Source organism: Aotus nancymaae, unplaced genomic scaffold (assembly GCF_030222135.1).
Source record: "Aotus nancymaae isolate 86718 unplaced genomic scaffold, 86718_ANA_hifiasm-v0.15.2.pri h1tg000108l, whole genome shotgun sequence".
In the NCBI taxonomy this organism is placed as follows: domain Eukaryota; kingdom Metazoa; phylum Chordata; class Mammalia; order Primates; family Aotidae; genus Aotus; species Aotus nancymaae.
The window spans coordinates 13,738,662-13,762,211 of record NW_026988523.1 but is presented as its reverse complement, the minus strand read 5'-3'; the positions used below and the strand labels follow the sequence as shown (position 1 = coordinate 13,762,211).

Here is a 23,550-nt window from a genome sequence, read left to right as displayed (position 1 = left end):
GCTGGAGAAGAATGCTTTGATTCATTTAACCAAAAACAGTGATAAAGAGCTACTTATATAATCAATATGAATTATAAATCACACAAAGCTCAAAATACAAGGAAGAGCACACACCAGTGGAACTATGTTGAATGTAATACAACGAATGCTTCATTGGCAATATTCAGAAAGTACTCCAACACTCTGTGGTACCCTCGGGTCACCATTACAAATCTCAACTGTCATTATACTATATGCCAATTAATAAAGAATTCCATGTAATAAAATGCCAGGTAACAAATACCCTTTTTTTTTTTTTTTACAGTGAGAAAGCCTGCATCCAATAATATAGAAACTGAAAGAATCCTAAGCATAATCATGAAGTAGCTAAATCTTGTCTTTTACAGCCTCTCAATTCCCATGTGATAAGTCTTCACTCCCCTCCCAGCCATCCCCTGCCCTCATACCACCTCCTGGCAACCTCCTGCCCCCTCCCTAGGGCCACACCTGGTCTTACAGGTCTTATTCAGGGCAACACAAGGCACTTTGTTGATGCTTGCTGACTCAATAGCAGCCAATTTGGTTATAAATTATCCAACAAAAGTTTACTGAACATTTACTATGTCCCAGCATGTGCTAGGGGCCGGAATTAAATAGGGGCATGCCCTTTCTCAGAACAGCCTGTTCTCAGTGGTAAGTCCTGAGAGAACAAGATAAACTAACTCAACGTTGATCATGACATATATTTCGTTTAATATGTCCCTGTTCTCAAGGTCATCAGCATTTTGTTAGAGAAGTTTTAAAGCCTCCTTACTACCCAAACCCAAAGCGTTAAGTTTTTGTTAGCAGCCGGGCTTTAGCTGGTAAATGAGCGAGATTTAGGATGAGGAAACGCATCAGCAATTTGTAAGATTGGCCTTCTAGAAAGGCATTTCCAGGCAGATAACAAAACCGTGTACAGCAATGGTTTTCAAAGCATGATTCCAAGGCCAGCAGCATCAGTATCACCTGGAAACTTGTGACCAGTGAAAATTCTCCGGCCCTACTCATACCTACTGAACCAGAAACTCTGGAAGTGGGGTCTAGTAATCTGTAGTTTAACAAGCCCTCCAGGTGATTCTGAGACACAGTTCGACAGCCAGTAGTGTAGATGAAACAGGCAGACCGCCTGTGTCTGATTTCAACGCAAAGGAACTAAATGAGGAATTAGCCTTGATGTTGATGGAAATCACCTGCTGAAAGGCATGGTCCCTGATAGAAAAGCAGCAAAACAGTTCCTAGGAGCACACAGTTGGAAATTGCCAGGACGTTAGTGAGTGACTGTTGAAAATCCATTTCATGCTTTTTGGCTCTGACCAGCCCCATGAGACAATGATGTGGAAATTGAGAAAAAGGCACAGAAAGTTTGAAAAACTTCCAACCTACAGCTAAGCTGAAGGCTGGGAAGGGCTCATGAGAATTAATTTTCCTCCCGGTGCTGGTTTTCAGAGCCTCCGCTCTAGATCCGGAAAGCCACGCACGATGTCCCGTATCTCAGCAATGATGCCAGAAACTGAGCATCATCAAGGCTCCATCCATGATCTACAGCAGAGCATTTCTTCCTTTCCCCTCTAGCCTGCTACCCACCATCCAGCTGCATCCTTTTCATCCCTCCCCTAAAGGGAAGAAAGATGACCACCCCCGCAACCTTTAATGACACAGCCTTTGGAAAAGTCAAGCATATATCTGAAAGAGGCTTTCCAAATTCTCCAGAGATGAGGGGAATTGATGCAGCCCGAATGCAGCAAAAATGCAGCAAAAGACCAAATGCAGCAAAAAAAATAGAGAGCCTTAAGATTATGCAGAGTTACAACAGTGATTCAAATCAACCACCCACAGGCAAAAAGACCACACTTGGCACAGGTGCCAGGCAAGGCCTCTCTCTGAAGCCTTGGCTGGGCGTAACATTCCCAAGCCCTGCCCACCTGCTTCTGGGATTAACTACCGCTTTACAAATGGGTCTATTTGAGGCTCCTTTTTTTTTTTTAATAAGTAAGAGGATTAAGGGTGGAATATTTAGTCCTACAAATTTGGAGCTTAAAATACAATAAAGGAAGCTCCTAAGAAGTACCCACTACTCTGGGAGGTGGCAGGGAGGATGTCTTAGATAACCAACACATTTTAAAGTCATTCACTGCCGTTCCCCTTAATCTGGCCCATCTTCACCTTATAAGAACACATCTTCTAGCTTCTAGCTACTTTCCAGAGATAGGGACACTGGGGCTCATCAAGGTTTATAAGGAAGCATATTCGGGGTGCTCAGTGAGCAAAGATACACCATAAACATCTCCCTGCGATAAGTTTAACACTAAGAATCCATGAGGTTGGGGGAGTCTAAAAACTCTATGCTGTACTTTCTGTCCTTAATTAGGATTGATGCTGGAAGCATGACTGATGGGTGAACCCACACATGCATCCTCTCTGTGTAGGTTTAGAAGGCTTGGGGAAAGTAACACTGATCCAAGCCCCTCATGTTTCTATCACTCTTTGGAAGGGACTGCTTTAGAAGCCACGTGGTGGTGGTGGTGGTAGAGGTGGTGGAGTGTTACACACTGAATTCCATGCCTGTTCCCCACAACCACCCCTGCTCCCTGTAATTCCTATGAGAATTCACACTGGAATTGGAAAAAGAAATGGTTACAGAGGACTGTTCCTTAGCTTAGTTGTTCAGCATTTATCAGTGTGAAAACCCAAGATGACAACAGGATTCAGAGTGGCAGGTACCTTCCACTTAACCAGGGTCTCTGAGAAGAAAAGGCTAGAAGTTGCATATTTTTGGGGCACTCACATGTAACAGGGCTGGGTAAGAGGCACTCATCATAAAAATGGCAAGAAAAAGTGTGTTACAAGATTTCCCCCCAGCTTCCTTTTGTCGTGTCACGGTCCCACTGCAGAAAACAAAGGTCTTGGAGAAAAAGTGGATTTCTGAAGTTGGCCCTCTGTGAGAGACCTTAATCCTATCCAAGAGGAAGACAAATAACCTTCCTTTTCTGAAAATCCTAGGAAAAACCCACACATATAATGAATTATTCACAAAGGCTGAACCTAAAAATGAGAGAGGGAGAAATATAGAAAGATGAAAAGATGGGCAGAAAGAGAAAGCAAAGACCTGGTGTCTGTCTGTATCTCTCTCTCTCTCTCCCCCAACCCCTTGCTTGAATAAAAGGATATTAATTAGAGTTGCATTAAGGTTCCATCCTTTATGTCTTTGTGGTCAGTGATAAGCAAAATAAGATCAGCAGAGTCACCCCTGATGGACTGAATTGCACATCTGGGCTTTGGTGTCTGGTGAGCTGTAGCTTTCCAGGCAGCCCTGTGCATGACGTAAGGGAGGCGGCTGACCTGCTCATCGAACACATGGAGTCAAAGGTTTGCAAGAGTTCTGAGAGCTTAGCAAAGCTTCACTCAGTTTATTTTCACCAAGAATATGAAGATTGAATGAAACCAGATGTTCCTATAAAGAAGGGGGAAAGCAACAGAGTTTGAGGGGGAAAAAACTCCTACACTCTGTACAGCAACGCTATAAAGAGATAAGTAATTTTGGATGGAGCTAATAATTTCAGAGTCTGGATGTTTCAGAAGAGGAAAAAAACAGGCCTGTTCTCGTTACTTTCCTCTTCCTCCTTTAATTCATAGCATGCACTGAGACTATTGCAGAAAAAGCAAGTGGAGGGAAATGGAGAAATAATGACATGCAAACCAACAGACAAAACTATCACATTCAGGATATTTTTGTCTCTATCCTCAAGTCTTTTCATTTCTGTCAAACTCCTTCACTCCAACTCATTTTCCAGGCTGCATCCCAATTACAAATGGTCCCCACAACAGGTCATGGCCTGGTTTCCAGAAGAAACATTACCCAAACTTCATATTAAAAGCAAAGCCAACAGGCAATTCAGAGATTGTCCTGGGATGCTCGGAAAATGAAGATCTTTCTCCTACAGCTTCAGTGCCAGCTGCAGTCACTATCTGTTTTACCATCCGCATCTGTGCACAGGTACCCAGAAGACATGAAGTCCTTCTGCATTATCTGGTCATAGGATATAATTACAGACTTCACCCTTGTTGGCTGCGGACGTCTTCCCTAATCAAGGCATCCCGACTCATGATTCACTAGAGTTACATCAAACCTGAAATTCTTACCAGGACCTCAGTCTACTATCCTGCAACGTGCTGCATATTTATAGACAACCAAAGCAGAAGAAAAGGATATGCCAAAATGGGAGATTTACAAACTAAAACTTTTGGTAATCCTCACCAAAATCCTCCAAAATAAATGGACAGTCTACAACGGGAGATTCATAATAATAAAGCATATAATCTCTGATTCAAAGTCAGAGTGCTCTGGGGATACAATGAAATTCTCTACAATAAGAAATCATGGATTAATGTCCACAGGTTCGCTGTGATGAGCTTCATTATCTCAGGGCTGCAAACATATCTGATCTTCCTGTCAGCCATGTTCATTTCCACATAAAACATGTGCTCCCCTGAGGAGACGACCAACGTGATAGGGGCATGGGGGGAATATCCTATTGCCCAACTCCGGAATAGAGTCTCCAAGGCAGACACACCACTTCTTCCCTTCACACCCCTGACCTGGAAAAGTTCAGACAAGTGTGGGGCATCACACAAACCATATATGAGGTGCTGTATGCCCACAGGGTAACTGGCCGGGTAACTGGCCCTGGGCATGAAAGAGTGAGAGCAGGTAAGCTGCAGCACGGTGAACACGGGAGGGCACTCAGAACAGCCAACTGCCAGAGAAGAAAAGAACCCTTCGGTTAGCTCTATTAGATGAGCATAAAAGAAAAGGAGGAATCATATAGAATGTAACATCACATTTTAAATCACATTAGCATTTTTAAAAAGAGTATGGTATCCACTGCAGAGGAAAGTGCCGTAAGAAAATAAAATTATCTCCCTATGCAGATGTAGCTTCCAAGAAAAATGAAACACATTCAGAGTAGGCTGTTGACTTGCCTCCATCTTCCATGCCAAATCTGGGCTGTCTTGGGTATTTCTTCCCATAAGAACTAGACCTCCCCTATTAATAACTGGATAAGGTTACCCTTCCCCTCCAAGTCGAGGTGAGGGTGTCCTAGAAGCATAACTTAAACCATTCCTTTTACCTAACCAATCTTTTCAGACAAACATGATGAAAGACCAGTAACACGCAGCATGAAGAGACCACTAACGCAGCACATAGAAATGTACATCATCCCCCTCATCCTAACATCATCCCCCTCGTCCTACAGTGACTTTCTGCAGCCTATGATAAAGTGTAAGTCTCAAAAGGTGTTGTAATACGAACAAAATTCCCAAGCATGCTAAATTTGCATGTGTCAATATGAAAGCAGGTCTTGGCATGTTTTCTGAACAACAGAACCACCTTCTTTTCTTAAAAAAAAAAAAAAAAACTGGCCCTTACAAAGAGCAAAGAAGTACTTCCTAAACTTTAATGAGCATATTAATTACATGGAGATCTTATTACGATGCAGATTCTGATTCAGCAGGATTGGAGTGGGGCCCAGGATTCTGAATTTTTAGCAAGCTCCCAAGTGATGTGGATGCAGCCCCTTGCTCTCTTTGAGAGGCAGGAATCTAGAAGACTTCACCTTGAACTGAGACCCCTCCCCACTTCAGGCAGGCTGAAATTTCTGAAGGACATCATTAATAATAACAACTAATGTTTATTGGGTAATTAGGTAATGTTTTAGGTGTGTGATATATATTAACTCATTTAATTCTCCCATTATTACTATCATCCTCATTTAACAGATAAGACAACTGAGTCACAGAGTAATGAAGTAACTTTTCAAGGTCACGGAGCTGGTGAAGAAACTAGGATTTGAACCCAGGCAGCCTAGCTCTATGGACAACCACTACCCAGACTGACTCCCAGTAAGACAAAGCAAGTTATTTTGGGAAGTTGGATGTTTAGAAAGGAAAGGAAGTTGAGACTAGGAATTTAGGTGCGTTTCCCACGGTAACCCAATGTTTCCACGTGGTCACCACCAGAGGGAATATATTAGTCAATTACATTGTACAGAAGAAAAAAAGTAAACATGGTGTATTTTACATTTTCCAACAGGGCTCCACTAAACACCTTAGCAGATGTTCTCTGAACACTGTTACCACAGCCTACATGCTGTAGAACCACTGTGAAATTTCCAACTATGCAGACAGAGGAGATCATTGGGACAGGGCTCAGGGCCAAGGCACAGTGCATGATGCTAAAATCAACTCCCTCGAGAGTCTCTGGTTTGACTCTCTTTGGTCCATTTTGGCCAAAGACAAGGAAAGGGAGGAGTAAGACTCACAGCCGCACCTTGCGCGCTCGCAATGCCTGGTGGAAAGGCGGTGTCTTTGCAGCGGAAGAGAAAACGTGAAAAGAGGTGACCGCGTGGTGTAGGAAACGTGCCTGGTCTCTCAGCCCGGAAGTACCCGAGGTGCTGAACCTGGGTAACTGGGGACCCCAGGGCCGCTGGGAGTTTCGGAGGCGCTGTCCGAGGTGCCAACGATGGCTGCTGGCACACTTTGCCACCCGCGGGGCAGTTGGGCGGCTTTGTCTACCGCAAAGAAAGGGAGGGCGCCTGTCTGAATAAACACGCCCCTAAATAGGGGCACAGCAAAGCAGCACCTGGTGGATGGGAAGGTTTCGAGAACTGTAGAAGGCAAGCGAGAAAGGAGGGCCCAGGCTGGGAAATCCGTAGACTGCCTAGAGGAATATTTGCAGCAGCAGCACACAACACAATGACATCTGTTGGCTTTGTGCAGCGCACCGGCAGGCGTGACTGCAGGGACCCGACCCCTCCCCCGCCCGAAACCCCCACCCTAGCTAGATACGTTCAACTCAGGCAATGGATGGCCCGGGATCACTCTGTGGGAGTGGAACAGGGGAGGGGAGTGCAGGGAGGAGGAGAGAGGGAGAAACCCAGCCAGGGGTGGCTGTGGGAGGATGCGAACAGCAGCAGGAAGAATATCTGCTTAGAGATGCTCCTTCGTTTCTAATGAGGGGTGCTGCCTAGAAGCACCACGCACCAGCCAATCATGGAGCGGCTGAGGCAGGAAACTAGGGAAGAAGGAGGGGAAGGCCAGAGGCTGGGGTGGGGGGAGTAGGCAGATGCCCAAGCCCTGGGGGAAAGGAGCTGGGTGCCTGGCTAACACTAGGGACTTAAGGCAGCTCCAGCTGCCTCACTGCTGCACACCTGGAGAGTGGGGGTGGGAAAGAGGGAGAATAGGGGAGAAAAGGAGGGGCCTCCTTTGCAGGTACATCCCTCCCAAATCTCCCTCCCAAAGTCCCATGTCTCTAACCCCACCCCCATATTTAACACCAGACCACTAGCTTGCCTCCTACTAATCGCCTTCACCACCCCACCACCCCCCAATTCCTAACGGCCTTGCCAGGCATCCAATCCTCAGTGAAGAACAAGGCAGCAAGCTGCCTAATCAGCAGCCTGCATTTGGTGTACTCGATTAAACCTGCAGAGCAGCTCCTTCCATGCCTGTTCACCCTGACACCACCACCATCAGAGATGGCCCCCACCAGTGCTTTTGGGAGAGCAGTTCCTTTGGAGCTAAGGAGAGAGAGACTGCGTGCACACCTCTGGCCTCGGCGGATGAATGCAGGCCCAGCAGACCCACCTGAATCCTGGGTACTGAGAGAGCAACCAGCTGGGTCAAGCACTAAGAAGTAAGAGTACCCAACCCAAGACCAAGGAAAGGATGGACCTGATGAGCTGCTCTCCCTTGGCTGAGAAGAGAACTCCAAGTTTGAGCTGTTTGGGCCATGGCAACAGAGATCACCTCCCCTGACAGACACTCATTCATGCCACTTTCAGTGGAACTTAAAAAGTCCCCAGAGTTAGCTGAGTCCCCAGTCAAAAGCCTGTTTTATTTATTCATTAGTCTATCTGTATACAGGATTTTGGCCCAGTGCTCTGGGAGCTTCTGAACTGATAAATCCCCTCATGGAGACTTGACTTCCCTACACGAAGACAGTGCAGTATCTCCTGGCTGGCGGGGATAGAGGCAGAGTGGCTGGCTTAAAGGGAGGAAAATGAGAACTGATTATGAAAGGAAGCATTGGGGCAGCCCAATCTTTGTAGAGTGCGGCATGTGAAGGGAGTAGGGGTGGGGAGGGGGCTGGGAATCAGACAAAGCCCAGCCCAGAAAGGGACGCACCCAGGGACACTGGAGATTTCCACACAGGAAAAATAAAAAACCAAAAGTCTTACCTTGAAAAAAACACTAGTGCACAAACCGGTCTCCAAGGCACCAAGCTTGCCCCTTAGATGCACCGCTTCAGCAAAGGGGCAAATTGGCACCAGGAAGGGGGTGGGGGATACATTCCATGCTAGGTCCCCCGCTTCACCCGAAGAAGGGGGAGAGGGAGTTATGGTGGGCAAGAAAGGATATGGCCAATCGATGAGCTTCTTGGCATATTTCCTGACAATGTTATCTTCTCCGAAGATGAACAGGGATCTGTTGACGGTGAAACAGTTCTGCCGGACGGGAATGGGGTTGTACAAAGCCATAGTCCGCGCCCTCTGCGCTTTCGTCTGCTTGTAGGCGGCCGCCTGCCCCGAGGCCGGCACGGGGGTTCCTTGCCGGTTCCTGCTCTGGTCCGAGTCTCCATCGCCCGACCCCGGCCTGGCGACCACCGCCTCCCCGAAGCGAGCCATCCTGAAGTTTAAACAGACAGAAGACACACAAAGGTGATCGCAGCCGAACACCCGCACACAGCAACAAGCAGAAAGACACAGGGAGACTCAGAGCCGCATCCAGACAGGCACGGGGACCACCGCCTCTGTGGAGCTCCGCGAGCCCTTCGGAGAGGCAGCAGCAGCAGCCCACCGCTGTGAACTGTTGAATCTAAATGCAACCTCTGCGAAGCTCCATTCCTCAAGAAGGAAAAAAAAAAAAAAAACGGGGGGTAGGGCTTGGGGGTGCTCAGTTTCTGAAGGAAAATATTTTTTTCAAAATGCCAGTGTGTGGTGGTGTTCAGGGATCACAGAGGAGAGGGGTGGAGTAGGCTGCTCTTCAAACATAGCTCCTCTTCTGGCAGACGCACCACCTAGTTCTGGGAGAGAGGCAGGCACCGGCCCGCTAGGTAACAGTTTCGTGATTTATTGGTTGGGGGAAGGGGTAGGAGGGAGGGGAAAATGAAAACAAAAGAACTTTTTTTAAAAAAATAAAAACGAGGACGGGGTTACGGTGACATGCTTTATAACGCCAACCCCCGCGAGTCCATCTAAGAAATTCCACCACGAAGACTTGGGTCCTTAAATCTACCAGCAGAGAGGCATCCAAAGGTTGGAGAAAGAGAAAGGAAGGAGGGAAGAGCGATATTGAGGTTCCTGCGTAAACCGCAATGCCCAAAATCTCAAAATAAGAAGTCGATCCAAGTGGAGAGGGACAAATGACTTCAAAGCTCCTGCGCTTGGGCTAGAAGTTGAGCAGCATCCAGAGAGCAGCGAAGCCCGAGTGCCAGCATCCGCCCGGAGCGCTCGCCACCGCCGCCTCCCCGGATCAGCATGCAACAGCGATCCGCGGCTGCGCCGCCGAGAGGGCGGGAGCGCGAGCGGGCGGGCGGCGAGCACCGGCGGGCGAGGAACAGGTTGCAGCCGAGCCTTCGGCGGCCTGGCAACACGCTTGTCCACAGACCGAACTTCCTCACTAACGGCTCGGTCTTCCTCTTCCACCCAGGCAGCGCCCTCGGCGGAGCACTGGCGAAGATGCGGAAGGAGAGAGGGGAGGCGAGGCAGGGGAGGGCGAGCGGAGCGCAGAGGCGCAGCGAGGCGCGCGAGAGCGCCCGGGAGAAGCGGGGGAGGAGCTGGCGAGGCGGGAGAGGCGGGGACGCAGCCGGAAGGCTGGAGGTTCCTGGGAGGTGAGGCTGGCTTGCCTTCTTGATTTATGTGGCCAAAGGGTAGCGGCCACCGCTGCAAAGGTCCAGTGAAGAGTCCCCTTTCCCCCAAGTAAAGCCGAGAGGAGAGAGGCAGGCGCAGCCGGCGACGCGGCGGAGTCTCCGCAAGAGAGCGAGGGCCTGGCGTGGGGCGCACACGCACGCGCGCCTTGGATCCCCGCAGAGAGGTGTCCCCAGGGCTGTGCCCTGCTCGGTGCCGGGCGCGCTGCCACGGGCCCACCGCCGCCCTAGCGAGGAGGCCGGGCCTTTGCGCGCCACGCTCCATGGCTGCATCGCTGCTCCTCCGCACCTCCGCACCTCCCAGGCTCCACGAACACTGCCAGGGATTTCCAAGGAGAAGGCAGCACCCTCTCCCCATCTCCCCACTTAGCATCTCGGAAGCCCCGTGGGGGAGGCTGGGACCTCTGGGGGTTCTACACTCTGCTGTTGGCGCTGGCTCCTGGCAGGACCTTCTGCCCTCACGGGGCGGCCTCCTGGTTCCTCGCTGGCGGAGCCCTGCCCCACCTCTCCTAGAAGGGCCCTCCATGGTGAGTTATGGGCTAAATCTACCCTTCTCGAAATCTGAACAATCAGAACGATCCCCTCATCTTTTATTCCCAAATAAGCTCCACGGACTTTCTCAAACGCACCCCATTAATGTAGAAAAAAACAGAATTGGTATCTGAGCTGCAGAGGTGGGAAAGGTGGACTCCAAGCCCCAGGAGAATGCTCCTGTGCTTAGCAGCCAAGCCCTTCCCCACAGGTGACTGGTGGTTTGAACTGAGGACAGAGACCAGCTGTCCCCTCCCATCTCCACACTAGGTGGGGCATACCGTCCTCTGCGTTTTCTTCTCTTGGCTCAACACATAGTCCTGTCCAAATCCTCCCAACCCGAGCAATGGAAGGGAAGAAGGAAAGGAGGGGCTGAGGAAGGGAACAAAGACACTGACCAAAGCCCCGAGGTTGGAAACCATGGGTGAGTATGGCTTCCCGCCTGTGTAGTGAGATTAACTGTTGAGAAGCGCATGGCACGTGTGTTCTGCGGGTATGTGTCTATGTGTGGGCAAGGCCATGTGAGCACTGACGCGTGTCTATTGTGTGAGAATGTATGTGAGTGTATGTGTGTGTGTGAAGGAAAATTCTCTGAGTACTGGAAATCCAAAGGAATGGCCTAACATGTCCAGCCTGCTGCCCCTGGGGAAGGCGTTTGACCTTCTGATGCAGGGGAGCCCACTGAAATTACTATTCAAGGTGAGTCAGCTCTAATTGTTATTTTGATTTCACATCACTGCCTTACTCTGTCCTTCCTCCTGCTTTAATCAGAGGGTCTTCTTCTGTCTAAATACCTAGTCGGAAGTGGAATGGAGGGAGGTTGGTGCTGTGAACCATGAGGTCCCATCAGCCAGTCAGTCACTTAGAACTAGTCCCAAGTGGCTATCTCAACATTCCTGTAAACTACATAGGGGTAGAAAAAGGCTTTTAGAAATGATTAAGTGTATGTCGCTGCTTTCAGACTACCTAATCCACAGCACAAAATTCATTCAGATCATTCAGTTGAGAAGTATTTTTGAGTACCTTCCACGTGCCAGGCACTGTTTTAGGCACTGAGGATACAATAATGAACAAGATGGGTGATGACATAAATCATGTACCTGCTTACACTAGATTACACTAGATTGCATAACCTCACAGGCCAGAAAGCTTCAGGAACTTCACTTTCATGCTGTCCTCTCACCCCTTTGCTTTGTGGTCCTGCCTCAGCAGGCTAGCAGGTGGCATACCTTCTTGTTAACGCCCAGAATAAGCAGGACTCACTAGCCTTTTACCTCCCAGGTGTAGTTTTTGGAACATCAGAGATCCCTGACTTGTCTCTTCAGTGTTATCAGATGTCAGCAGAGATCCAGTACTCCATGTCCTGTGTTCTCTGTGGCTGTTGTAATTCTCTAGAGCCCTAGAATGCTGAAGACGGGATAGTACATGTGCAAATGTGATGACACACTGGAGTTGCTATCTGCCTTCTTGCCTTCGAAAAAACACGGATCATAAGTGCATAGGTTGGGAATAAGGTGGAATAACTTGGAACTTTTGGCGCCTATGTAGGTGAGTTAAAAGGGATGATTCTTGGAGGGTGCAGTCAAAAAGGAAAGGGGCAAACATAAAGGCATAATGGCTTTGGGAAGAGAGTTGGCCTCAGGGCAGGAGTGCTAGCAGGAAAACAGACTCTCATCTTCCACCCCCACCTGGGGCTGTCATAGCTCTGGAGAGCTTTGAAATCCATGAATTTCTATATTGGTTTCATGCTCTCTAATCCCCCATTCTACCAGCCCCCAAGGCAGCTACAGTTGTTGATTTTGTTTTATTTTTTAATAGAGATGGGGGGGGGGTCTCACCATGTTACCCTGGCTGGTCTGGAATTCCTAGGCTCAAGTGATTCACCTGCCTCAGCCTTCCAAAGTGCTGGGTGAGCAATCGCACCTGGCCAGTGGCTACAGTTTTTATGGTTGAATAATATATGTGCTTAATAGTTTTCAGTTTACATAAACTCCACAGCTGACTCTCACTCCAAACTTCTGAGGTGAGCCTGGCAATACATGTATCACAACCCTTATTTGACAGGCAAAGCAGCAGGGTTTCAGCAATGTTAAGCCGTTTGCCCATGTTTGGTAAGAGGCAGAGTGTGGACTTCTAACACATCTGACTTCCAGTCTGTAGCTCTTTCTAAAACCCATGCTGCCCTTCAGGGAAGCAATAGTGTAATTCTAAGTTGTTCGTCAAGAGAAGAAACTATACAGTGACACTAAGCCTATGGAAATGCTATGCTTACCATCCTCAAATTGAATGTGATCAGAGGCCAAGTGTTCCTGGCACCATGCCCTCAAGATCCAGGAGGATTCTCAGAAAAAGTTCACGATCAGAATATTGCAGTCATGCTCTTCATATGGGAATTTGGTGGGCATTATCTTTCCAGTGCCCCGAGTTCCACTATCCTATTAAAGACCCACAAATGGAAATGTGGAAAATCAGCAATTAGTCATAACTCTGACTGGAAACCAGTTTGAAGACCATCTGAAAATCCCTTTCCAGCCTCAGAGTGACAGTAACTGTATTTTCCTGTTGTCAGAGCACCATCTACTGGTCACTTGTGAGATGTCACTGTGAGCCCAAGTGCTTGGCAGCCCAGCACCCTGTGCGCTATGCCTCAGAGTCCAGACATTCCTAGGCTCTGACCTCTTGTTAACAGCCCTCTACTCCCCTATGGGACTTCGTCGAGGTCCAAGCCCTAAATTTCACCACAGTGCAGCCAGCCCATCTCACAGTACTCGGAAAGTGCAGCCCCACACACTGGGCACAAGGTCAGCACCACACACACCCTCCCAAGTGAAGATGGGCTTACCAAACGCTCCACACGTTTTTCTGCAAGCAGTGACCTGCCAAGTGGAAACCCAGCAGGAGCTAAGGAAGCAAGTGGAACACTTTCCTAGTCTATCAAGCCCATGAAGACTATTCATTTCAAAGCATTTATCCTGCAGCCCTTCTTCTGCAGTGTATCATTGAGCTGCAATCAGGAGTGAAGGGGACTGGTAGGCAGTCCCTCCAGCCTCTTCTGGAAAAGGCAGAAAACAAGGTGTCCACACTGCTGCAGACCAGACAGGCTGTGGGAGTTTGTACTAAGACAGCTCGACACGAGTGGCAAAGCTGGAGACGCAGTTTGCCTATTACCCTCATTCTGAAGCTCTTCCCAGATATGTCAGGCCTTGGGCCATCTTCATAAGAGATTTTAACCCATCACTGAGAAGTCTGTGGATCTGGGCCTCATCCAGAAGGCCTGTGCCCCTCCCATCAGGCCTGCTCCTTCATCTTCCCCCACTCTGACAGTTACACTCAGATAGCTTATGCTTAAGTTATCAGAGCCCCTTTCGTTCTATTTTTCCTTCGTTGAGCTTTTCCAAGAAATAGACTCTTATGCAAAGCAGTGCTCTAGGGAACATAATGCAGAGAGGATTTGGGAGTGGGTTCTTAAGAAAAAAGTTGGCAGGCGACCATGTGCAAATGCATAGTGGAGCAGAGGAGCATTATGGCAATGCAGACATCTTGGGAGTCTGGTGGCTTTCACAATACCTCACAGCCCTTACTTGGGTGAAAACATAACTTCATATCCTTATGTAATGTCCGTCCCTAGAATCAGCATCTCTCAAACCTAAGCCTGAGAAGCCCCACATGCCAGCGTGCTATCAGCTAACCACAGGTCAGCAAAGTTGGCCTTAAAATATTTTAAAAACCATTCATGTATGACAACCCATCACTTCCTGGGCGCCATCTGTAGTATTATCTCATTGCATCTTTGCAGCAGGACTGTGAGGCACATTCTCTTATCTGACACCCAGAGGGTCAGGTACTTATCCAAGTGCACATAGCTAGGAAATAGCAGAGCTGGATCTCCTAATACTAAGGACAGGATTCTTTGCAATGTGTGGCCATTATTAACATACTGCATGTCAAAATAATATTTTCCTTGCTTAAGAGTCCAGTCATAGGCAGGATCTTGGGCTTTAGAGAGGTAAGGCATGACCTTGAACCAGAGAGTCTCCCAGAGGGTTTAATTGCAAACCATTGTGCCCCACTGGGCATACATACCATTCTGCCCTACTGGGCTGTTATGAAAATTAAGTTAGTTAATATGTATGAAGCTCTTAGAACAGCACCTGGCACACAATAAGTGCTACATAAGTGCTTGTTATGTACATTTCAGCTTCAGTAGCTGTGACCACGGTAACATATGAAAACACTGCATGTCTACAGGCTTTCTGCATGTCTACGGACTTCAGAAGTGCAGCCAGGGATGAACATACTCTAATGCGTGCAGGGTGGACAGAGGAGCAAAGACATGTCAGTACCTGAGATCAGGTCAGAAAGAGGAAGAAAGGAAAAAAAAATAGTAAAGACCAGTGTCTGGAGACCCAAAGGCCATGATACCTGAGAGAGCTGTGTGTTTGTTTACTTATTCATGAATTCAGAAACCCATTTAACAAATGCTCATTAATCCCCTTTGATGTGCCACACATTGTTCTCTGGGGTTCTGAGGCTCAGAGATAAATTAGACATAGTCACAGCCTCTAGGAACTTACAGTTCAAAAGAGAAGATGGGAAAACCTACCCGCGAAGGGCTCGAATACAAGGCAGGATGTGGAGTGCACCACAGGAGAGCACTGGGAGAGAAGAGCGGGGAGCCATCCCCTCCCACTGGAGGCAGCCAGAAAAGGGAAGAATCCGAAAGAGACCTCTGAAAGAGCTAGTATTGGTGGCATGGAGCAGCAGCCTGGAGCATGAGTGTTTAGGATGTGGGGGGTACACAAGATGCCTGGGGTCGATTAGTCAATCGGCGTTTTTATTTTCTTTCAATGTATCTAGGATCATGAAGATTATAGCATTACCACTTCAGTCCTTTCTTTTCCATAAGATGAGGTCACTGTTCAGCCCAGAGAAAATCCAAAAATATGCTTACCCTAATAGATATTAACCTTTATTGGGAAAGTTGATTTGGAGGTTCAGAGTTTAGCCCTAGACAGCAAAAGATCCCACGCCCACCACCATCTGCCTCTCCTCCCATCCTCAGGGCCCAACCTTGCTTCTCAGCCAAAGCAAAGTGCCGCAGGAGGACTCAGAGTGCTCCAGCTCCCACTGATGGGGGTGAGCAGAGCGTGAGAACAGCCGGCAGGAGCACATCCATCCATCCGCCCCCACGACCTCTTGATTCAGAAAACACAACACAGCCCACACCTTGCAAAGCCCGCTGAGCCCGGCTGGGGTCATGCCGATTCATTCATTCAGCAGACGTGCAATTAGCACCTTCCTCGTGTCAGGCATCCTGTCAGGGGCTAGCTCCAAGGAGGCAGTGCCTAGGAGAAGGAGCCCAGGTTGGATTTGTGTCTTCTGTCTCTTGATCCACTCCCTACATTTCTCTCTTGAAGATAATGCCGCAGTAACAAAAAATGCAGCTCACAGTTGCAGTCAAGCCTAGAGGGGCCCTGAAGGCCCAGAGAAGAGAACGAGATTCCACTGCACCCACCAGTCTTGCCTCTCCAAGGACCCTTTGTGTTGGAATCATCAGCAGATTAAGCCACCACCTGTCCATCACCACACCCTCTCTCTCCCACTCTCTCCTACACTGAGCAGCTGGTTACACCCACCTGGTATAAAATAATCAGAGTGAAGAAGGCATTCCCATATGATATGGACTTGAGGCCAGTTTTGAAATGTACACCTGGGCAGGCCATTTACTAGCTCTGCCCTTCCCGCTCCACAGAAATTGCTCTAAGACTCCTACTGAACCCTAAGGGTCCTTTACTTCAAGGTTATATCCTCACCTGCCATTGCAGCTGCCCCCTCCACACCACATCTAGCTCCTAGCCTTCACCTTTCACCTTGTTTCCAGACCCAGGTGTCCGGTGAAGTTATGGGTAGCTACATATGGATTGTCCCTCATCCCCAAACTCAATGTGGGTAAAAGTGAAGTCATTGCAATTCCTTCAAAACAAGCTCCCCCTCCTAAAATGCCAGTTTCTATGCACGTTTCATTGTCATCGCTTAACTTCAGTGGCTCCTCACTGCCTATAAAGTGGCCAAACGCCTTAGCCTGACACTTCAAGGCAATCAGAATTCAACCTATCTTTCCAACACCGTTTCCTCGCATACCATAGTATGAGATACATAAATAAACATGCCACACCCACTCCTGCCTCAAAGCCCTGCTCACAGCACCTGCCTCACACTGCCCCAAGAACCTCCTTCCTCTTCTCTGCTTCTCCCACTCCTAGGGCTTTCTGTGCACAGTTCAGTTCAAATCTGCTCTCCCATCAAGCCTTTCATAATTGTTCCTACTCCTATAAACCTTACCTCCTATAAACTCACAGAGCTTCTGTATCGTTCATAGTAGTACCGTGTTTTCTCACTGATACTGTCATGACTGTAACTTCACCATTATATTCATATTTAATTTTTCAATTATGTATGCCTTATCTCCTCAACTATGGTGTAAGCTTCTCAAGAGTAGAGGACATATCTTTCCCTTTGTTTTATTACCTAGAGTGCCTGTATTATGTTATCCTCATAGCAAGCCTTTGCAAAATAAATCGTCAATGAATGCCTGAATCTGCAGCAACTGTTATTGGTGAAAAAGGGTTTGAATGTCAGTCAGGTATCTGGCCCTTGTCTGAGGACCTACCCTTCCCCTAATACATTCTAGCTCTGATGAGGAGCCTTTCTGTGCTGCCAGGTGTTGCCAGCTTCTTCTTGTGAGTTGAGTGGCCATCAACCTAGATGATAGAAACAGGAATAAATGTACTTCTCTTGGAGATTAAGTGCCTCTAACTCAGGGGGAACTTCTCCAGCACACTAACTGCCCAAGCCCCATCTTATCAATCATTAAACAAGAGGGTTCATTGTCTTATGAGGAATATCTCTTGCTCTTAGAAACAGAGTTGAAATAAGATCTGGGGAGTCAGTTATTAAAAGGAAATGGCTCCCTACCTAAAGAATATTTTCAGATCCCTTTCCACAGAAAATTAAACATAAAATTTGAAAGTCCTGCTTTAAAAAAATAAAAACATTAATTGGTTCTAGCACTTCTTTACAAAAAAAAATAAAAAAGGCAAATGTCATCATGCCTATTTCCCTTATGAAGAATTACATAAGAAAATGACACACACATGTTTGCAAAGACCCATGCATGCTACATTCTGATCTGATCCCAAGTTCTGTCAGCCAAGTGTACAAACACACAAGTTATCTTCACGTGCTCCGGGAGCCTTCAGACAGGCTTAATGCAGTACTTTCAAACGTGAAGAGTGACAGGCGCTTCTGCAGATTTCTGAATATTCCCAATGTGCCATTTACAAATTGGAAAGGTGGAAATGTAATTCTCAATCAAGAGAGACTTTCTGAAATACTCCTCTGTAACAGTGCTGACAAGCCAGCTCCTTGGACACACACAAATACACACACTCACGATTTAGCTTTTTCCTTTAAAGACTTGAAACTTTTCATAAAACCACCCCATCACTGGATCATATTTTTCAGTAATATTCTCCCATATGTGATCAGTTATTAATAGAATAATTCAGAGCTTCCAGTTTTGCTACTTTCTTTTTGTTTAAATAATCTCTATTTTCATATTGCAAATTCTGGAGCTATAAAAAAATCAAAGAAAAATGGACATGGATCAAACAAGGAAAGAATAATCACAAAGAAAGTATAGGTGATGCTGTTCGTATTATTTGTCCTGGGTATTAAATACTATGTGCAAGGCTCCACGCTAACTAGATTCACTCTTCTTATTTCTCAGAATAAGTCCATGTGGTAAGTGCTGTTATAAACCCCATTTTACAATAAGAGAAGCAAGACTGGACGAGAAATGACTTCCCTGATGGTCACATAGGTGGCGGGTGACATAGCAGAAGGTCAGTCCTAGGTCCACCTGACTTCGAAACCCATTATCTTAGCCACTTTAATTCCTCTCACTGATATCATTAATAGAGATTTGAGCTAGGGCATAGAGATTTCATGATGATTGCGCAGTTCCAAGAGGCAAGAACATATCCAGACTCTACAGATGGTGCCAAAGGGCCTCAGAATAAATGAGTTATCAGGGTGGAAACAATACCAGCAGGCTTGCCCCTCAGTCCTGCTTGGGTTTATAGCCTTACGTGCAAAAATGGCAAAAGTAGTGCCTGCCCTCTGAACCGCGTGGGGCGACCGATAAACCAAATGTGACGATACATTCTTAGCCCGACCCACTGCTGCCACTGCTGCTGTCATCGTGCACTGCAATATCCCAGAGCAGCAGGAGTGCGGCCAAGAACTGAGTGCTAATTCAAAACTTATTTCAGCCTTCAAAACTTCTCAGAATTCAAAGGGTCTGCTATTGCCCACAATTTATGCATGATGAGCACGGTTTTACGCCGCTTACTTTTTCTTCAGTGAATGGCTAAGTCTATCCAAAGGGTCCCAACCCTGAACTCCCTGGTAGGTCAGCCTCAGGTAGCTATCCGCAAAAGGTATCGGCCAAACTCTGGAGAGGTCAGGAAGGAAGGGAAGGGAGGAAGGGGGAAAGCCATAGAAAATAAGGGTCTGCTGCATCGTAGATACAAATATTGTGCAGTGCTGTGCTCAGCAAATCCAGGGGTAGCACTGCTCCACCATTCAGGAACATCGATCCTGGTCATTAGTTCTAGCTTTAATTTTTTTTCATGAATACTGTTGCTGCCAGTGTGTGCCACCAAAGGACTCCGCAAATTTAAATCCTCCTGCATCTCAACTTGTTGTTTTCCTGCCTGCACTCCAGCAGGTGAAACACCCACAGACTCACAGTGCTCTGGGCTGTAGAATTCACAGGAGTCTATAATGTTCAGGTTATTTTTAAACTTTGAGGCCACTCTCCCTCCTCACGAACAGCAGGCCTGCCATTTAGAACGGTGTTTAACCCACACCCCACCTACTTTGAAACTTTAGCTTTTTGTGTTAAAAGAAGCAATACCTCAAGCGTGTGTGCGTGAACACACACACACACACGCATCTAAAAACTAAAGACAGTCACTAGCTCACTGGGGGTGAAAGACCCAGGTCACAGATTGATGTTGAGATTGTAGAGATGATGGGTATGAAAATGCTTTGTAAACTCAGTTGCCTGCCACTATACGTGGTATTACTATTATATTTACAGGTACAGATACCAGGCATTATAGGTGATGTCAAAGACAGCTTCCTTTTTTAAAAAATAAATTTAGGCCGGGCGCGGTGGCTCACGCCTGTAATCCCAGCACTTTGGGAGGCCGAGGCAGGTGGATCATGAAGTCAAGAGATCGAGACCATCCTGGTCAACATGGTGAAACCCCGTCTCTACTAAAAATACAAAAAATTAGCTGGGCATGGTGGCGCGTGCCTGTAATCCCAGCTACTCAGGAGGCTGAGGCAGGAGAATTGCCTGAACCCAGGAGGCTCAGGTTGCAGTGAACTGAGATCACGCCATTGCACTCCAGCCTGGGTAACAAGAGAGAAACTCCGTCTCAAAAAATAAATAAATAAATAAATAAATAAATAAATAAATAAGTAAATAAATTTAATTGCATACATTTGAGATGTACAACAGGATATTATGGGATACATATAGATAGGAAAATGGTTACTACAGTGAAGCAGATTACCGTCCATTATCTCACATAGTTACTTTTTCTGTGACAAGATCAGCTGATAACTACTTATTTAACACAAGTCCCTAATACAATATAATTTTATTAACTTTATTCCACATGCCCCACACTAGGTCTCTAGACTCATTCGTCCTACATACCTGCTACTTTGTATCCTTTGATCTGCCTCTCCCCACTTCCTCCTCCAGTTCCCCACACCCACTGGTGCTAACCACTGTTTCATTCTCTATTTTATTCTACATATGTGAGATCATGCAATATTTTTCTTTGTGTGTCTATTTCACTTACGATAATATCCTCCAGGTCCATCCATGCTGGGGCAAATGGCAGGATCTACTTCTTTTTTAAGGCAGAATAACAATCCAGTGTGTGTGTGTGTGTGTGTGTGTGTGTGTGTTTACATACACTACATTTTCTTTATCCATTGACAAACATTTAGTTTTTTCCATATCCTAGTTATTGTAAATAATGCTGCAATGAACGTAAGAGTGCAGATATCTTTATGAAGTGGTGATATCAGAAAAGGAATTACTTTCACTGAGGGTGAAAGACCCAGTTTACAGAATGATGCTGAGATTGTTGAGATGATGTGTATGAAAATGCTTTGTAAACACAGAGTGTCACACCATGGTGGGTGGTACCATTGTTATGTTTTCAGGGACAGACACCAGCCATCATAGATGATGTCAAAAAACAACCTGTAGGCCAGGCACGGTGGCTCACACCTGTAATTCCAGCACATTGGGAGGCTGAGGCGGTGGATCACCTGAGGTCAGGAGTTCGAGACCAGCCTGACCAAAATGGTGAAACCCTGTCTCTACTAAAAATACAAAAATTAGGCAGATGTGGTGGCGCATGCCTGTAATCCCAACTACTCAGGAGGCTAAGGCAGAAGAATTGCCTTAAACTCGGGAGGTAGAGGTTGCAGTGAGCCAAGATCGCACCACTGCACTCCAGCCTGGGTGACAGAATGAGACTCTTGTCTTAAAAAAAAAAAAAAAACCTGTTATTTCCAAAAGGGAATTATATCACTACAAGCAAAGCATTCAAGGCCCTTTATTTGCCCAAAGAGCCAGACAGAAGTTGGCCAAGAGGTGTTAGGTTATAATTTTCTTCAAATTAATTACATTTTTTTAATTGAAAAACATTGGGAGAAAAGGGAAAGAAATTCTGAAAACAACCAAAAGAGTATTAAGTTAAAAAAAATCAAAGAAACTCTTCAAAGCAGCAACAATAACCGACATGTGTGCAAGGCCGAAGCACCATATGCCTTGTTGATGTGCACGAGAATCCTACAAAGTAGGTATGGTGAGCTCCAGCCATTTCTCAAGGCGAGAATTCCATTTGACCCAGCAATCCCATTACTGGGTATATATCCAAAGGATTATAAATCGTTCTACTATAAGGACACATGCACACGAATGTTCATTGCAGCACAGTTTACAATAGCAAAGACCTGGAACCAACCCAAATGCCCATCGATGATAGACTGGACAGGGAAAATGTGGCACATATACACCATGGAATATTATGCAGCCATCAAAAATGATGAGTTCGCGTCCTTTGTAGGGACATGGATGAACCTGGAAACCATCATTCTCAGCAAACTGACACAAGAATACAAAATCAAACATCGCATGTTCTCACTCATAGATGGGTGTTGAACAATGGGAACACATGGACACAGGGAGGGGAGCACTATACACTGGGGTCTGTTTGGGGAGAGATAGCATGGGGAGAAATGCCACATAAAGGTGAAGGGGAGGAAGGCAGCAAATCACACTGCCACGTATGCACCTATGCAACAATCTTGCGTGTTTTTCACATGTACCCCAAAACCTAAAATGCAAGAAAGAAAGAAAGAAAGAAAGAAAGAGAAAGAAAGAAAGAAAGAAAATCACACATTCTTGCAGAGGCACACTAGAGAAAAAAAAAAAAAGATCAGAGAAACTAAATTTCTACACTAAGATCACACACAGCTACACTGGGAGCCTGGGCCTGCCTGATACCAGAGGCCACATCTTACTACTGCCCTTTGCTATGGTTTGAATGTTTGCATCCCCTTCAAAATTCATGTTAAAACTTAATCCCCAATGCAGAAGTATTAACAGGTAAGTTCTTTAGGACATGATTGAGCCATCAGGGCTAATCTCATGGATGGGATTAATGTTCTGTGAAAGGGCTGGAGAGAAGAAGCTAGGCCCCTTTTATCCATCAGCTTTCTGCCATGTGAGGACACTGCCATCAGTTACTCTGGAGGAAGCAGCATTCAAGGAAGCAAATACCATGTCCTCGACAAACATTGAACCTGCCAGCGCTTTGATCTTTGACTTCCCAGCCTCTGTAACTGTGAGAAATACATCTGTGCTGTTTATAAATTACCCGGTCTAGAGTATTTTGTTACTGGAGCAAAAATAGACTAAGACAACCTTACTGCAAGAGACAAGCTGAAGGAGAAATTGTAGCCCGAAACTTAAGACTAGATGAGGAGAGTTTCAAGGGCCCAGAGGAGAAGAGTAGGGGATCACTCAGGACTTGAGAAGAGCCAAGGAGTAGGCACAAAGCCTCCTCCAGCCTTTACCTGGGAACCGTAGGCTTTGCGTGAACGCAGATCCCCATGTAACCACTTGGCCATCAAGGCTATGGAGAACAGGATGGCACAGACAGAATCAATCATAGAAGGTCCCCAAATGTCCTCCCCTTGGTGGCATACCTCTCAGGGGAAAAGGCACTGTTGCCACAGTGCCCTAGGAACCTATTAGAAAATAAATCAAGGCCAGATGTGGCAGCTCACACCTGTAATCCCAGCACTTTGGGGAGCCAAGATGGGAGGATCACTTGAAGCCAGGAGTTTGAGATCAGCCTGGCCCACATAGTGAGCATCTGTCTCTACAAAAAAATAAAAATAATTAGCCAAATGTTTTGGCACATGCCTATAATCCCAGCTACTCAGGAGGCTGAGATGGGAGGAATGCTTGAACCCAGGAGTTCAAGGCTGCAGTGAGCTGTGACCACACCACTGCACTGCAACCTGGGTGATAGAGATCCCAACTCCAAAAAAAAAATGTTTTTAGAGACTTTGTCTCAAAAAAAAAAATCAAGCAGCTCACTCACGCTCACTTGTGCGTTATCGTGCGTGCTCTCTCTCGCTCTCTCCCTCTGTCTCTCTCTTGCTCTCTCTCTCTCTCTGCAAATCTTTTAACCAAAGCTCCTAACGTGCAGGAGGGATGACTCACTGGAGAGCCTCCTCCACTCCCCCTCCCTCCTCACCCTCTGGCTGAAGCACTGAAAAGTGATAACATGATAAGGTGGCTCAACACTTTTACAGCTAAATATGTTCCGGGGAATTTTTTCACCCCAGAGTCTGTTTCCCTGGAGGCTACTAGGGTGTGCATGCATTCTTATGTATCGGGACTCAGC

The 23,550-nt window shown here is 46.7% G+C and overlaps 1 protein-coding gene across 1 annotated transcript in view; it reads right to left on the bottom strand.

The window, feature by feature from the left end:
* Positions 1–9,536, bottom strand: part of CACNA1E (calcium voltage-gated channel subunit alpha1 E) — a 336,624-nt gene extending 327,088 nt beyond the window's left edge. Inside the window, exon 1 of the mRNA XM_064370632.1 lies at positions 8,441–9,536. Within this exon, the coding sequence (XP_064226702.1) occupies positions 8,441–8,705 (265 nt within the window). The 5' untranslated portion in view covers positions 8,706–9,536. The remainder of the gene's footprint in view (positions 1–8,440) is intronic.
* Between the last annotated feature and the right edge of the window lie 14,014 nt (positions 9,537–23,550).